Raw genomic sequence first — 18,147 nt, forward strand, 5'->3', positions numbered from 1 at the left:
ATGTTCTTGCTTTCCGGCAGAAACATCTGTAGTAGCCCACCAGACCCAAGAAGCGTCTGAGCTCCCGTCTGGTGGTGGGCACCGGGTAGCTCAGTACGGCCTCCACCTTTGCATTCACGGGGCGCACCTGGCCATGTCCCACTTGTTTTCCGAGGTATGTCACTACCGCCTTGGCAAATTCACACTTTGCCAGGTTCAGAGTTAGGGAAGCCTGGGTTAAACGAGCAAAAACATCCCTCAGAGTACTCACGTGATCAGTCCAGCAAGAAGAATATACCACAATGTCATCCAAATACACATTACAACTGTGAATGTCTGCTAACACAAGGTTCATAAGTCGTTGGAAAGTGGCTGGTGCATTCCGCATGCCAAACGCCATCACTGTGTACTGCAAGAAATAGTCTGGAGTAACAAATGCTGAAATATCAGAGGCTCTGCTAGTTAGAGGAACCTGCCAGTACCCTTTTAACAGATCTAGCTTTGTTATGTAGGTGGCGGCTCCAATACTGTCTATGCAGTCTTCCATGCGAGGCAATGGGTATGAGTCAGGGACTGTGACTGCATTTACTCTCCTAAAATCAGTACAAAAACGAGGAGAACCATCTGACTTTGGTGTCAGCAGACATGGAGAGCTCCAAGAGCTATGGCTAGGTATCGCCAAACCATTTCCAAGCAGGTACTGTACCTCGTTTTTCATTAATTCCCTCTTGAGTGGGGGGCACCGGTATGCGTGTTGCTTAATAGGGCACGCATCACCCACGTCAATGTCGTGCTTTAACACTGGGGTTTTAGACGGTACATCCCCAAACAGACTAGGGTGCGCTTGGATCAGATCTTTCACATAGTCTCTCTCGTCATGAGGAAGATAGGAGAGGTACGTGTCTAAGGCACCAAGAACCTCTGAGTTTGCAAGCCTGCCGCTCTGCTGACCTTCACTACCCTTCACCAAACCATCATCATGGTTTATGGGCACAGAAATGAGTGAGATGGAGCCCTTGCGGTCGTCTTCCCTAGAGTGAAACAGTTTCAGCATGTTTATATGGCAGAGCCGTGTTTTACGCCTCCTATCCGGAGTGCGAACGATGTAGTCTGTGTCATTGACTTTGCTCTCTACCACATATGGTCCCGCAAATTGGGCTGACAGAGACGGACCAGATGTGGGCACCAACACGAGTACCTGATCACCAGGTTTAAAAGAACGCTGCACTGCCTTCCGGTCATACTGCCGCTTCATTTTCCCTTGGGCTGCTGACAGAGACTTCTTAGCTATTGCACAAGCATGGTACAAATGTTCCCGACACTGCGTGACAAACTCAAGCACATTTGATTGCGGCTGCACATCAGACAAAAACTGTTCTTTCAGGGCTTTTAGAGGCCCTCTCACACTGTGCCCAAAAACTAATTCAGCAGGGCTGAAACCAAGGGACTCCTGTTTTGCTTCACGAGCTGCAAACAGTAGGAATGGCAGTCCCTCATCCCAGTTCTTGTCAGTCACCAGACAATATTTTCGCATCATCAACTTTATGGTCTGGTGCCATCTTTCTAGTGCACCTTGTGACTGGGGATGGTAAGGGCTGGAAGGGATGTGTCTGATACCAAGTGATTGTAATGTCTGCTTGAACAGTTTTGACTGGAAATTGCTGCCTTGGTCGGTCTGAACAATTCTAGGCAGACCGAATGTTGAAAAGAATTTAAGTAGAGCCTTAATCACAGTGGGAGCGGTGATTTTTCGAAGTGGTATGGCTTCAGGAAAACGGGTTGTGGCACACATGATTGTCAAGAGGAACTGATTACCCGTTTTTGTTCTGGGTAGAGGACCCACACAGTCCACTAAAACACGCTCAAAAGGCTCCCCAACTACCGGGATGGGTTTCAGAGGAGCAGGTGGCACCGCCTGATTAGGTTTACCCACAATTTGGCAAACCTGGCATGTTTTGCAGAACTTGGCAACGTCTTTCTTCAGACCTGGCCAGAAAAAGTGCTGAAGAACGCGGTCATAGGTTTTAGTAATACCTAAATGACCTGACCATGGGTGTTCATGCGCAAGCTGCAATATGCCACCCCGGTAATCCCTAGGAATGACTATTTGGCGTACCACCCCCCCAACCCTCATCACCTCCTTCCTGCTGTAATGCAGGTCTTGAGACCCATTTTCTTAGCAGTAACCCATCCTCAAGATAAAACCTGTGTGCCTTTTTATTGTTTGCTAACTCGCTTACCTCTTTAAAACAGTTAGCGAGTGACTCATCCTTTTCCTGAGCCTGGATCAAACACTCACGTGAGACCGGCAAAGGAAGAACCTCAGACAGAGTAGCCAGACCCTGTTCGTCGAGCGCTGGTTTAGAAGGGCTAGCAGCTGGCTCTCTGTCCCCAGTTAGAACAGATCCAAGAACAGTCTCACTTAGGTTCACTTCCTCCAGCTTCCGAGCTTGCGACCTGGTAAGAACACTGACAGAAAACACATCAGGGTGGGATTTCAACAGCTCGTCCTCTTCCGGGATACAGCTGGGTTTATCCACCACCTCAGGAACAGGGAGTACTTTGTCCCCAGCAATATCATTTCCCATTATAAACTCAACACCCTGAATAGGAAATGAGTTTCTTACTGCAACCTTGAACAAACCAGAGGCTAACCTCGACTGCACATGAACACAATGTAGTGGTGCAGGTATGTAGGCCATCCCAATACCTTGCACTATTGTACTAGCGTTACAAGATGACTCATCACTGACTGGCAAAACGTCGGCCAATAGAAATGACTGCGAGCCACCCGTGTCCCTCAGTATTCTCACGGGCTTTTGATCCCCGGGAAACCCTGTTAAGGAGACAAAACCATCGAAAATGAAGGGTTTAAAACACTTATCAGGTTCACTCATGGTCACATGGGGGGGGGGAGCTCAGCGACTTGACTAGGCCAACCCCTTTGGCTTGTTTTAATTGCTGGGGCACTTGTTTACGTTTAAGAGCCAAACACTCAGAAACTATATGCCCCACTTTGTGACAGTAGAAACATTGTCTATCAGACTTGGAACCCAAGGAACCCCTATGTGGTTGAGGCTTTGTGTCCTTTTCCAGTCGTTCACGATAGTGTGATTCGGATTTACCCACAAACACGCTTTTGTGCGTTAAAGCAAATTCTTCTGCCAGGACAGCTGCCTCCTGCAAAGTGGCCACTTTTTGTTCATTCAGGTACAGCACTGTACGATCAGGAACACAGTTTTTGAATTCCTCCAACAACACCAGTTCACGCAATGCGTTGAACTCTGACACTTTGCTTGCTTGACACCACCTATCAAATAGTGTCCCTTTTTCCCTTGCGAACTCAAGGAATGTTTGAGCAGCGGATTTCCTCAGGGTCCTGAAACGCTGCCTGTAGGCTTCAGGCACCAACTCATAGGCTCTGAGTATAGCGCTCTTGACATTGTCATACACAAGACTGTCCTCGATAGTGAGAGCTGCGCATACTTCCTGTGCCTTACCAATTAATTTGCACTGAAGCAAAAGGGACCAAACCTCCTTGGGCCAATGTAACGCCATAGCAATGCGCTCAAACGCATTAAAATAGGCCTCCACCTCAGTCTCCCTGAATGGTGGAACTAGGGCAATGTTTTTGCCCACATCAAATGCCGGAGGTGCAGGAGCAGGGAGAGAATTATCTGAAGGATTGCTATTGTTGTCTTCATCCTTCACTGTAGGTGGAGCAGAAGGCTCAGGAGACCATTTGTTAGCTTGCAACTCCAGTTGACGCAACCTAATAGATGTCTCAGCTTCTAGCTCCCGACACTTCAACTTGAACTCAAGCTCATCCTTACGTTCCCTTTCTTTGGCCTCAAGTTCAAGACGAACTAAACGTACCTTTACGCGTGCACTAACACTGGGATTACTAGATTCGACAGAGAAGGGCTCAAACCGTGGAAGAGAGGTTGGTGGCTTTCCCTCACCTGGTCTGACCACCGTAGGTGTCCCCGCCCCCTCCTCAGCACAAACCTGAGGATGACCAGAGGTTTCGAGGAGTGACGCGGGATCCCCCGAGTCCACCTCTAAGGGGAACACGCCTTGCCCAACCAACCCACTGACAACAAGAGTCTTTAACTCGCTCTTCTTCATGGACTTGGCCACAAGGATGTCATAATGCGCGGCAACAGCACACAAATCCTCCTTCCGACATGCATCAAGCTGGTCCAATGCAGGCCTAGCTATAAAAACACCCAGGCTAAACTGTGCCATAACCCAAATAATCCTGGACGAGCCCCCACTTATGTTACGCCCCACTTAATGAACGGAGTGTCGACTGGAGTGAGGGGTAACACAAAGTGAAAGGGAACACATGAGCTACTGGAGAAAGAGATGTCAGTATACAAGATTTATTGCCTAAAACTACTACAGTACAAAAACACAGGGAAGCTCTTTTCTTCAGGGTCTCCAAGGCCAAAACAATAAACAAAACACCCCCTTTTAGCTAGAAATCAAAACCAAGTACTCACTAACCAAAAACAAAATACAATGGCTGAGCTCCCTGTCTAACCAAACCAGGAGAAAACAGGTGAAACAAAAATGGCAGAGAACCCCTATCTGCTTCCACAATGACAAACTAATTAACACAATAAGGGCACACCTTCGCTCACAATAAAAGAAAGAAAAAACCAAAGTTCACAGAGGGTAAGTTCTCTCACTCACACACACACACACACACACACACACACACACACACACACACACACACACACACACACACACACACACACACACACACACACACACACACACACACACACACACACACACACACACAAAGGCCCGCTGCCCAAAACTCTACAGCTCACAGCTCTGGCAAACATGGGGAAAATGGCAGGGGGTGTGGCAGTTTAGGATGGCAGACTATATGCCGTGGCTGACGAGCTGGAACACACCTCAGCTGCGGCTCATGAGGCAGACCTGCAACACAAGAAAAGGAGAAAAACAACTCTTCTACAGAGGGAGAGCCACTAGAGGTCAGCGACCGTAACAGAAGGAATGTTCTTTATAAAAAAAAAAACAAAAAAAAAACATGCTGCTACTGCAGTGTTTCTAGACCACATGTGTAGGTGTGTTTCACCACGTGGTTTTCCTGATGTGTTTTCTGACCAGGGCCATGGTTGTGGTGACAGCAGGGTGCGTGTTGCGTTGCACGGTGATTATGATCATTTTTGGCACAATATGTGTTTTTTGTTTTAAAGTCTTAACAGGTTATTTAACTTTTTCTGGTGGAGGGTCTAACAAATGCTTGTTTCATGAACATGGTTCTTGCTTTGCAGGAATGTTCCACAGCTTTTATAGCCTATATTCTGATTGAATTGTGTAGTTGCTGTGTGCCTTGCATATTGTGTTAGTTGGAAAAAATGCATCCAATTGCTGTCATTTGGCTAATCTGCCTGCAAAATAAATTTCCCAAAAGTGATATTTTCCACTCTTGTGTTTTCTCAAGATGTATTTTTGCATGTTTGGGTGTAGGCGTAGCAGTAACAAATTTGCTGGTTTATGGTTAAAATTTTACATTAAAACATAAAATATACAGCATAGTAATGGATTTTATGTATAATATACAGAGCAGCTCCATTTAATATGCACAGTTTCACCGTTGTTCTACCATTTTAAATTAGTTTTTTGTTCCATATTTCCCTGTTAATTTTACAATTTATGGATCCACAATAAGCATTTATTACTTGTAAAAGATACAGGAAATAGTCTATTTATATATAACATCAACGTGTGAAATTAACTTCTTTTTTCTGTAGATTTAACAGTTTTAATGTGAGTTTCATTCACTGTAAATCAATTTACATATTGCATCTGTAACGCGATATACTGTGCTGCTGTATTTTTTTAGGAAGTCCCTGGTAACCCCAGCTGCCAGCGTTTTCCTGTAAAAACAGCACTTTTTTTTTTTACAGTGTACTTATCGCTATTATATACTCTGTATTTATATATGTGTATATATGGTATATTTCTATTCTTGCATCCTTTTGCAGCTTCTGTTGGAGCTGTGCTACTGGAAACAGAATTTCCCAGAGGAACCCACCTGAGGGATTAATAAAGTTTTATCGGATTTTTCTAATTTAATCTCTTTCTTTATGAAACACCTCGAAGTAAACGTAGTTCCTTGTTTGCAGATAAGGAGCATGAGCATTTCCATTTAGTGATTAACTAACATACACACATGAATCCAAGAATGTGGCAGTTACTGTCCAGGTCTCTCTCTCTCTCTCACACACACACACACACACACACACACACACACACACACACGAGAATTAGGCCCTAAACAGTCAAAGAAAGTCAGATTAACAAGCTGTTTTCTTTCCTGGCATTTGGAATATTTTTCTTTTAGTCTCAAAATACTTAAGTAAATAATTAAATAAAATAAATACGCCAATAAATAACTACACCTGCACATTTTCCACTGACCATAATCATGCTACCTTTTTTTATCCTCTTGATAGTCACAAATCTGTCACTTATTGAGTCAAGCATGAGCAAATAAGGTGAAGTTACTTTTGTCATATGAGGTCATTCTGAAGAGCTTACTCTGTGCTGCAATAACCCGATGGATACATGGAAAAAAAATAACATTTTATTGTGCAAGTGCATTTTCATTCTGTTACATTTGAAACACCTGAGTAAATGTCATAACAAAAAAAAAAATTACATTCCAACTTTTTCTAAAGACACACTTAACATAAATATTTATTTATTATTTCTGTTACTCCAATAGAAATAATAATTTCTGTAAGTTTTCCATTAGGTATTTAGCCCATTTATGCAAATAAATGCTATACTTTTTTTCTACACACTACACTACAATCAGTCTAAAAAGTTGCAGTCTACAAGGCAGATGGATGAAGGCGTGGCTCACATCGCAACCCGTATCATAACACAAAATGTGAATCCTCACGTGGAATTGAAATGCATTTGTTTGCTCACCACTTCCTCAGTGGGAGACCGCAGCCTGGTGGCTTAATGATATTAAAAGCTGTAAAGTATCTCCAACATGGCTCCCTCTTCCAGCACAAATATGACAGAATTATACTCGAAAAGTGGAAAACTTGAGATTACCCAGCCAGTCTGCTCAGAAATCATCTAACAGTGAACTCTGACAGAACATCCTCCCACACACAGACACACTCTCTCTTCCCACATGCTCACTCCCTCACACTCACACGTGTGGGGTGTTGACCTTGAACTAAATCTTGCATGCCTAACGTAAGCGGAGAACACTGCACTGACATGAGTGACATGTTAATTATTGTTTCTTATTGTTATATGTTAATTATTGTGTAACCCAAATAATTTTTCTTTTTCGCAAACACTTTTGAACAAGTTAAGAGACATTACAAAGTTAACAAACATGGACCCCAAGATTAATTTACTGTAAGAAGCAATATTAACAGCAAAAATTACAATACTGGCAAGATGTATTTTTTCTTAAATCACATTATGACATATCATTAATGTCATCTGAAGGAAAAAAATATTGACCTCACGTCACCACGTTCTCAAGTCATCACATTCACAAAGTTGTGTGTCCATGTCGGCAATAGCCCATCAACCTTTTACGGCAGATTACTATTGCTATTAATGTTACAAACATAAATAATTTTCATATTTCATAACATATGCTTGAGCCTTTGCTCAAACTGTAATCCAAATGATTATTTAAAAGATAACAGTGTCTGTAATTAATACTAATTATTATTACTGGTATAGTCATACAATGAAAGCAATCAGAATTATTTTTGACCAAATATAAATAACTGGCATAGAAACAGAACCAGCCACCCTAGGCATGTAATCTCTCTAGCGTGTCCTCGGTCAACCCTGAGGCCTCCTCACATCTGAAAACATCTTTATTAAATGCGCTCATATTTACACTGTACGTATAGCATTGTAAATAAATCCAAAATAACTTTTGAACACTCATTCGTCCATTGGTCTCTCATCAGCATGTGCAGCATAATAATCAGATTTTGCTGAGCCAGAGTGGAAAAAAATATCTCTTATTATTTTCTTAAGTAGGCCTATTTTCATTTAGAATACATGGTTCCTGGCCATAAACACACACACATGCAACCATATTTTTATGACAATATGGTTTTAAACATAGGCAAGGTTATTTACCATAGACACAATTATCTACTGTTAAATTCAAAATGGCTTAAAGAAGTTTAAGGCCTGTGTTATTTCCAGGTTTTCCCGAGACTAGGAACAGAAATATTTTTTTTGGCATTCACTGATTGTAAACTCTAAATCCTTCATGGTCAAACTGTCGACACTGTTATACACTGAGGCGCCTAAAGAAGAACATCTGAAGTAAACAGTCAGAACTGCAGCGCCGTGCCAACAAATCAAAGATGTCACTCCGCAATTTACCTACTTGACAGCTTTGGCTTCTTATCATTTTGCCCTTTATTTCTCAAAGTAAACAAAAATCTAGCTGTCAAAGGAGATAGCGGCCATATTTAAGCATGGGCTAAACAACTACTCATTAACAATTAGACCGAAGAGGAGTCTTGAGACTTTCTTGTTGATGTTCTTGAAGCTGTTTGTCCAACTGTCTGGTGATGTTTCTGAAAAGAAAAAAAAAAAGGTTATAAAAGGGAAGCAAAACATCTTTTTATCCATTCAGTTTTGTGTATGTGTTTTTGCATACCTGCAGGTTATTGTAATGTCTCTGGCTTCTACAGTGTAGGTCTTTGGCAGTGCTCTCAGCTACATAGAAAACTGAGCACAGGCTACATAAATACCCCGTTTTAGGGACAACATGCTCTTGACCTGATAAGGAACAGAAAAAGGAACAGAACGTTACAAAAAAATAACTGAGTAAATCTCTGGAACTAAACAGATTTTATTTATTATTTGTGTTTGTTTCTCACCAAGTGGGATGCTGGGGTTAAAAGGCGGCAGGTCCAAGTTATCAGTGACACAAGGAGACTGAGAGCGAGATCGCTTTGCTTCAGGTTCGACAAGATCACTTCTTTGTTTCCCAAAAGCTGAAGAAGAAAAAAAAAAAAAAAAAACTGTCAACAAATCCTTTAAACCTGTCAACAAATTATTTTGCAGCTATTGCAGAAACGAATTCAAAGGTATTAATTAAAAAAAATTGCTTTGTACTGTAACACTGAAGTATTAACTTTTTTTTCCAAACAAAAATGACAAATTTCAGTTGTTCCAAATCTTCTGATAATGACAGAAAAAAATACTGGCAACCAAGAAAGCTGCAACTTTATAATTTTATCGACTTCAAAATTGATTTTTAGAACGATGCATTTAAAATCAGCTCGGTGTGAATTGTGAGCGAAAACAGTTCCTTGAACCTTTACGGGCGGTCCTTCTCTGTCCTTGCTTCTCCTCTCCTAGTCTCTGGCTATCAGCATAGTCAGAGCTGGACTGCTTCCCAGCAGATGTGGTTTCCATACTGGATTGTCTATCTGCTTCCTCCAATTTCCAAATCTCTGTTTGGCCTTCACTTGACAATCCAGACACCACTTGGTCCGGGGATGATAAAAGTGATAAGGAATCAAGTGAAGAGGGAGGCAGTGATTCTGTTCTCTCATCTTTTGTGCTTTCTTGCTTCAATCTAGTAGATTTTCTCACTACAGGAGAAAACAATAAATTCCTTTAGTTTCATGTTGGTCTGACATGACTATGTAACAGATGTAGTTGTTTGTGTGTTACCATGTGTCTGTCTTGTTCTCTTCTTGGCTTGACCGCTTGTCCTGGTTGTTACCACTTTTTCTTTTTCAGCAATCTCCCACAGTTTATCAACCGTTACAAAGCTGCCATTCTCCTCTAATGCATGAAATCAAATAAAGACTCAAATTAAACTTGAAACCTTTTATTTTCATAACAGAAAACACTGTCCTATAGGTGTGCCACAGAGTACTACTCTGGGACTACTATTTTATTTCTGTAAACAAATTATTGTTAATTTTCAGTGAAAATAATGTTTAACTTTATGCTGAAACTGTTATGTATAGTGAAAGAAAGTTTCTGACTTACATTAACTCTAAAAACAGAAATGTTTCGTAGCTCCCAAAACGTTCTCTGAATTTCAATTGCAAGTTACTTTTATTATAATCTCATTTTTCTTCATTTACTTCCATTAGTTTCACATTGCAGATGGCAATAAGAAAAATAATAAGAATAAGCAATACTTTATTTATTCCATATCTGGTAAATTCTTTAAACTGACTTAAAATGCAAAAGTAAAGTAATATCTTCAAGAAGATCTAGTCTTCCTTTTGGGCTAATTGCCTATGACTTTCCATTAATAAATATGTCAACAATAACCCAGTGTTTAGATAATTAACAGTTATTCAAAGTATCTATCTGGAAGTTTTTGAAATTTCCCTGCAAAAGCAGTCTGGATTTAAATACAGAATATAGCAGACCTGTGCCATCATCCTGTTTGCAGTAAGCAGATCTTGAACTTTTCTCACCTTCATATTTAGTTGCTTTCTCCTCCCCGTCATCACCTGCTTCATCTATAGTCACAAAAGCCTACAACAAGACATGCAAAATATTTTGCATTAAAGTTTAAATTATCACTACAAATAAAAAAGAGCACATGTTTAAAGAGCAACTTTACCTCTGGGTTTGAGGACTCCACTGATTGATTATCTTGGCAGTCTGACACAGACGGCAGAGTGTCTTTTTCATCATCTATAGTTGACTCTTCTGTACTCTGGTCTCTGGTAAGCTGATCATCGGCTATCTCATCCTCAACAGAGTCAAGAATTTGATATGTGTCCTCTTCAACAGCTACTTTATCAGACGGATCATCTTTCAGTGGATTTCCTTTTATAGTTACTTTCTTTAGTCTTCCCCTTTTTGCTTTTTCTGTGAGCATAACAGAATCATCCGAGTCCAATATTTTATAAATATCGTCCTCCTCATGTAGGTCTCTTATGAAGTGACTTCTTCTTGTTGGCGTGCTCTCTTTTACAGGTCCTTTCTCTTTTGTCTTTGGAGTTTCCTCCTTGTTTGGCGCCAGTGAATCTCTGGCAGGTGTAGGTCTGCTTCTTGTTTGTATCTTGTCTTTTTTCAAGACTTCTTTGGTTGTTCTTGTCATGATGGTTAGTGGGCCACTAGAAGCCTTGTTCTCAGTGGAGTATAAAATCTCATACTTAGCATCCTCTTTTCCATCACGTTTGTTAAAAGGCTCTGTTAATGTCTTTTTATCATTGTTTCTTCTGACAGACCTTCTTCTACCAGAACTTTCTATAGAAGAGTCATCCTGAATCGATTTATCTTCAACAGAATCTACTATCTCATAGACCATCTCCTCAGCTGCTTTATTGACCTTCTTGACGGTGCTGTCATTTCTCTCAGTCTGGGTCTGTTTCTTTGATGATTTGCCCTTCTCTTCACCCTTAGATGTTCTGTTTTCTGGTCCACTCCTCCTTGGGGATCTATAAACTCTTTTAGCTTCATCATTTTTCTTTGTTCGTTTTACATTCTTGTCAGCTTCTAACTCTGTGTCTGTGGTCACTGGCTCATCTTCCACAGAATCAATTACCTGGAATGAATCATCCTGTTCTTCTATGGCTTCTGTTTTTGATTTAGATACTTGGTCTCTGAGAGTTTCCAGTTTCTGGTTGTCTTCTTGTATTTCAATCTGAGCCTCAATTGAATCCAAAAGCTCAAAGCCTTCTTGTTTAGTGTCATCCACTGAGGAGCCTCTGTTGTCCTGCTTTTCTAAAGTTATTTGCTCAGGATCTTTGGAAACTTTAAAAGATTCTTCTAAAATCAATTCCTCTTTTTCCCCGCTTCCATCTCCACTGGTCCTTGGAGTTTGGTTCCCACTTGAATCCAACACTTCATTTTTATCAGCTGAATCTTTATCAGAATTGTCATCTCCTGTCATTTCCTCAGACAGCTTATTTACTGTGGAACCTTCATCTTTGACCAGATGACTGTCCCCTTCAACTGTAGTTTTTTGTTCTTCTGTAACAATTTCTAACATATGGAGAGAAGCATCTGTTTCCATTTTACTGGAGCCCTCTGTGCAGACCTCATAGTTTCTCTCAAGCAGTCCATGTACTTCCACAAGTCCAACTGAGTCAGTTTCCGTGTCGTTATCTTTGTTCCTGTCTTCAATTATCTGCTTATCACTTTTCTCATTGAGTGAATCAAGGATTTGGTAATTTTCATCATCCCCCTCATCCTCTTGATGTTTGACATTATCCTTTTTCCTGTCTTCTCTTTTGTTTTTCTTCAACTCTTTTGTGTCATCCTTAAAATCGGTTAGATCAGTCTCTACTGTTGCTTCAACAGCTACTGTTGATGCCATCTTTGATGTACAGGTTTTATAATTTAAGGATGAGGAATTTAGCGTTTCTTCTGGAGATTTGAACTTAGGATATGTTTTCCGATCAGGGGAGGCAGGAAGTGGAATCGACAGTGAAGAATGGGTCTTTCTGACCCTAGAAGAAAAGGTGCTTTTCTCAGTGGTTTCAGTCGGCTCAGATAAAGAGGAAAATGAAGAGGCAGAGCTCTTAGAGTCTTTTGAGGACCTTGTTAAGGTCTGTTTTAAGGTAGATGACGCATCTGAGCTTCGCCCTTCTCGTTCCTCTCTGGAGATCTTTTTAGCTAAAGAAGAACGTTTGCGGTTGACATCTTCTTCTGCTATGTCTTCACCAATTTCATCAATAACAACAAAGTCCTCCATGTTGAAATTTTCATCATGTTGCTCTGAAGATACAATTTCATCTACAAAATCATCCTGTCAATGAAAAGAGAGCAAAGAACAAACTCTGAAGCACTAAAATGGTTGGCTTAATAATCACTGCTGAAATACTTTGTGTAACTTCAACATCCTACATCTTATATTGAAATGCAGTTTTAAAAATAAGAAACTTTGCAAATGTTTGCACTAACTTTATCCTCGCTCTGTGTACTGCTTCCTTGAATAGTTCTTGTGAAATTGTGAAATTCAACAAAGTGAGTGTCCAGGTCAGGGTTGGGTGTGTTCTCACTGAAGTCTTGTAGACACTCTTTGAGGCTCTTCAAACTGAAATTAAAATGAAATTTAAAAAAAAAGAAAATTATAGTAAAAGCTGTTTAGTTCTCAAAGAATGACTGACTATAAGATGAATTAGTGAAGCAAGAAATGCAACATCCAAGTTCTCAGCTAGTATTCCTGAACAAATAAGAGGTGCGACTTTTTTTTCTCTTTTCATTACTGATTAAATGAATCAGTTAACCTCTCCAAAAGTTGATTCTGTTGATCTGGACATAGCGTTTTCAGAGGTAGTAAAGGTTTCGTCACCCAATCTTATAACACTTTTATACCACTCAGATGAACAGAATCAACTTTTGAAGATTGACATACCTGGATGATTGAGCAGGCATCAAGAAATCATTTAACCTACTTCCAACTGTGCCAAATTATATGAAAAACAAATTTTACTAGACTTTTCTGGTGTAATGTTGTGTTGTAATGCAGTGTAGTTTTTAAAAACATTTGTCCAACCAACAAATAACTAATGGTATTTAGTTATCCACCCACAGTGGCTCAAATGTTCACTGAATACTTGATGATTCATCCTCACGTGCCTCTAACTAAATTTGAGTTGTTTTTTTGAGATGAACCAGTAATCATACTGAATACAATTTATTACTACTGCTGAGATGTTTCGGCTCCCTAAACAAAAAGACTTAAAGAGTAATTACAGGAAACAATACTCACGATTCAATGCGTCCAACTTTGCTCCTGTATAGGAGAAAAAAAGGAATGGGTTAACTCAAGAATAAGTAAAGACAAGCCCAATCTTATAGACTCTTTGAAATACCGTATTTGTATTTATCTTGCCATAACAAACATACCAAATCTTGTTCATAGCTATGTAGTCTCTTGAGAAGATATTCTCCAACACTTTTGTTACACCACTGGATTCAGCCATTTCAATGTATATCTGAGGTAGAAGAAGAGAAAGAACCAAAGGAGGAAAAATTAAAACAAGAATAAAATATATGTCTCTAGCCAAATAGGAAGGTATTACAAACACAGGTTTGCTAAAGTAGGTAGGAACATAACATTTGGCAGACAGTCCCGTATTTTTTAATTCTTTAAGAATTAAAATGGATGAATGAAATTTAAGAGCAGCAAAATTATTTTGCTCATCATGTTTTTTGTTGACACATTGTTCTTCCTCTTGCAGCATTAAAAATCAGAACTTTCAACAATCTTTCATTTTGTGCATGCTGTCACAGCATTATTACGTTGAGAAGAACTGCTGGTCTCTTATGCAGAAAAAACTGACAATTTCCTAAAGGTGCATTTGCAGAGGTGTTCAGTACCACAAAACCCTTTGCACAAATTTTTCCAAACCAAATGGATTCAAATTGGTCTCAATAAGATGCTAATAATCCTTAAGCTTACATACTTTTGCCTATCAAAAATGTGTAACAATTAATTAAAATATGATGAGGTTCTAGGTCACATTTATGCACCCTTATAATGTAGTTCGCATCACAGGTTTCACCAGCTTTACTGATTTACCTTTTTGAAAATTACATTTAGGACTTTCTGAATATTTTACAGCTGGTTTGAACAAAACACAGCAGAAAAAGATCTGCAGACACTGTCAATCGCTGTGCTCTACACTAAAATGTAAAATAAATGCTACTGTTTGAACTATCGTACCCTGTTGGCAAGCGGCAGGAATCTGACAAAAGAAGCAAAGGATGCCACCACATCCATGACCATTGTGACAAGGGACATCAGCATTTCAGTGGTCTCCACACACAGCAGTCGCTCCTCCAGAGAGTCTGAATCTGGAACGTGCTGAAAAACAACCAAGAGTTGTTGTGAAGGATGTGGGAAAAACAAAAAACTGCAGCTTTACATCAAAACAGATTTATTCAGGTGACGAGAGACTTACAGCATTGCTCCATTGCATCATGGTTCTGTACATTGTCTCCTGAGAAAAAATTAAATGACAAATGTTAAAATTTTAAAGAAAAATGTTATCGCGTATTGTTTTTAAATTCATAAATATACAACCAAACTTGTGATCAGAGTAATTTCTAAAGGGTGAAGAATAAATGTAAGATTTTGTTTCATAATTAAACCTTATTTAATGCCGATTCGTGCATTATGCATTTATTGACAATTACTGACACTTATCGACGGATTATTAAAGTTCAGTCTCTGACAAAAAAACAAAAACAAAAACTTTAATAAAAAAATAAAACAAAAAAATAAATATCTTGGTATTAAAATGTGACAAAGTATCATTTCAGTAGGATCAATTATAGTATCCAAAATTCCAAAATGTGGGTTTGCTTGGGAAAAGCAAGATGGTATCGTGTTGATCAGTTAAGCTTTCTCCAGTTTCCATACCTGACTGGTCCCAGGATGCATGTCCTGTAACACAAAATGGATGTCGAGCACCCGGCCTCCAACAGAAATTGGATTTTTAATGTGATCTTGGACAAAATCACAGCACGCATTCCAGTCACTGAAAAACACAAAAGCCTGGAGGCAATTCAAGAAGGAAAGATTAAAGACCATGACAAAGTTCTATAAATATGAAATATCTGTTTGTATCAGTCTGCAGCTGCTACTCCTTACCCTCCTCTGCAGAGGTATTACTATCAAGTTGTAGAACAGTACAGTATCCAGGAAATAATGCTGCACCAGCATGGTGACGTCCTCGTACTTGTAGTTTTCTTCTGGCAAACCAGTCAACATGATTGTGGAGAACCTGGAACCTTGAGGCTGAGCTTTCTACAAGACACAAGATTCAAAATCAAAAGAATCTTGAGGGTTAAAGGAAAATAAGAACTGTAACACCTGTACAATATACTGCCTTTGATGAACGGGTTACATTTCCACCAAGTGTGTGTTTGCACATCAGATATAATTTTGCTAACTTCCTATGCACAGTGGTTGCCAATGGTTAGTTTGGAATATTAAAAGTTACTCGCTCCAAGTTTGGGTCAACTTTAACAATTCAAGACAGTAATTTGCCATGTGAGATAGCGTGCAGGTTCTGTAATATGAGAGCCATAGCCAGCATTAACTAATATAAGCCCTGGTCTCCAGGGGAAAAAAAGTGTATTATCCATATGAGCATTGAAAGGTGTTGGCTGTTGCCACCTTGTCACAAAATAGTACTGTGTCTAAAAAGTCTGTTATTGCTTTAAACGTGAAAAAGATTTTTTTGAGATTGTTTGTAGTTTATACTAATGATGGCAACTTTTCTGCAAACACTCGCCTTTGACTAACCAAGTGGTAATGACGCTTTAAAAAGTATCATGTAAACTTTAAACAGAGACCATTCCTTTCAAAGTAAAAGTCCTGCCTTGCAACTGCAACCAACATGTTTCATAGTTTCATTATGACTACTAGTAAGGGTCAAGTGTTTGTATATACTCCACATATACTACAGGCAACTGTGGCAATTCATTACCAACAAAAGAAATCACAAGGAAGTATTTTTTATGTGGCACTTGTGAAATTGAACAAATTATTTTACCGCTACAATATAATCTACAGCATTAGCATTGCCTTAACAATATAACAGATAGCTTTAAGAGGGCCTTCAGATGTTTAAACATACAGGCAACATATTAACCTTTATTCCAGGTGCAGTTATAACTATTTGTGCAAAGTGAGTTAGAGCTATGGAAGGATTGCCTACAAGCTTACAAAACATACATGACTCAAGTTATTCATTATTATCTTTTATTCATTTATATCTTTTTTTAATTAAGCTTTGAGTAGTAGCATTTGATTAAAGCATTTATTCAATATATTCCGTATATAGATTCAGTTAGATTGTTATACATATGAGAGTGGCTTCTGTCTGGTAAAAGGTTGTGAGCTTTAGTTGGTGAGGTGAGAGGTGAGACAGAGTGCAATTGAGGTCGACACACACACACACACACACACACACACACACACACACACACACACAGTAGGTAGAATCATATTTAGGTAAGAGTTCAGATATATTTCGCTTGTAACCGCATTTTGTGCCTGCATAAGTAACACTTTGTTGCAGGACGTGGCGTGGAGACGGAGACAATGTTCTTTTCAAACTGTGTCAAAAGTCATTGACAGAACGTTTGTGGTTTTAACTTATGCATGTGTTGTATCTGCTTAACGCAAGAGGGGGCGTAATAATTAGGGCTGGGTATCGTCACTGATTTCTAGAATCGATTCAATTCCGATTCACAAGGTCCCGAATCGATTCGATCCACGATTCGATTTAATTCGATTGATTCAATTCAATTCAATTTGAATCTGGGAAATTTTGACAGTCAGAAATATTATAATTCAGATCAGTACATTTACATATTTTTGTATCAAGAAAAAGGAAGCTGACACACGCAAGACTTTATCAAAGGTGTGAGCATCACAGCAGATGCCTTTGTGTCAAAGTACCTGAGGATAAAACACAGAAAAACATGAAGGTGATTTTCCTGGCCTGGGATTTTATAAAAATTTTCTGCAGTACATCAAAAACGAAAGAAAACCATTAATCAACACATGAACATTACCTCTGAAGTTACAGCGGTTTTATTAGACACGGCTAAGCGTTTTGCATAATTTAAAAAAGTTTAAATTTGTTCAGTATTGTACGGCAGAAATTAGGTTTTCTTTTCGGAAGTATATATATATAAAAAAAACGTCGGCCGACAGCGCTGTAAACAACGGTAGACTTGTGCGTAACAAGCAAGCAAATAATGCAGAAAATAGATTTTTAGACGGGAAACTGTTCTTGAAGTACAGAGAGAGAGGGAGAGAGAGCTGTGCATCGTGATCAAAGCAAAACAGTAAAAGTAAGAGTGAATACATGACGATGTTTATGTGAAGCGTAGTTTGGATCTTCTTTTGCTGCTGGTTCAGTCAATATTGTTTGGAGAGACATCAAACTAACAGCTTTAGAATCGGCGCATAAAGGGCGTGAACACAAAGCGCCGACCCGCCGACAGATCAGAATCAGCGAGCTGTCGGCTTTCAGCCCCGACCGTGAGAAAGGCGACATCTAACTGATTCTGAACCGCGGGTTGTGCTGTGTGTTTAAGTCTATGTGCAGAAGCCGTGTACCTGCTCTCATTTATTGTCTTAGCTGTTTGGTGGTTGTTGAAATTTTGTGA

The 18,147-nt window shown here is 39.6% G+C and overlaps 1 protein-coding gene across 2 annotated transcripts in view; it reads right to left on the minus strand.

The window, feature by feature from the left end:
- Nucleotides 1–6,590: 6,590 nt before the first annotated feature.
- LOC146714043 (uncharacterized) overlaps nt 6,591–18,147 on the minus strand; it is a 38,094-nt gene continuing 26,537 nt past the window's right edge. For both annotated transcript variants that reach the window (XM_085450630.1, XM_085450628.1), the window contains exons 18-31: nt 15,614–15,769; nt 15,383–15,517; nt 14,922–14,960; nt 14,684–14,824; nt 13,864–13,952; nt 13,727–13,750; nt 12,916–13,048; nt 10,625–12,760; nt 10,476–10,536; nt 9,712–9,825; nt 9,351–9,629; nt 8,910–9,026; nt 8,687–8,808; nt 6,591–8,603 (exon numbers count right to left, since the gene is read on the minus strand). In XM_085450630.1, coding sequence (XP_085306756.1) covers nt 8,529–8,603; nt 8,687–8,808; nt 8,910–9,026; nt 9,351–9,629; nt 9,712–9,825; nt 10,476–10,536; nt 10,625–12,760; nt 12,916–13,048; nt 13,727–13,750; nt 13,864–13,952; nt 14,684–14,824; nt 14,922–14,960; nt 15,383–15,517; nt 15,614–15,769 — 3,621 coding nt within the window. In that variant the 3' untranslated portion in view covers nt 6,591–8,528. The remainder of the gene's footprint in view (nt 8,604–8,686; nt 8,809–8,909; nt 9,027–9,350; nt 9,630–9,711; nt 9,826–10,475; nt 10,537–10,624; nt 12,761–12,915; nt 13,049–13,726; nt 13,751–13,863; nt 13,953–14,683; nt 14,825–14,921; nt 14,961–15,382; nt 15,518–15,613; nt 15,770–18,147) is intronic.

Source organism: Copadichromis virginalis, linkage group LG3 (genome assembly GCF_057382275.1).
Source record: "Copadichromis virginalis isolate Kocher_CV1m ecotype Utaka linkage group LG3, C_Virginalis_male_GT1.1, whole genome shotgun sequence".
NCBI lineage: Eukaryota > Metazoa > Chordata > Actinopteri > Cichliformes > Cichlidae > Copadichromis > Copadichromis virginalis.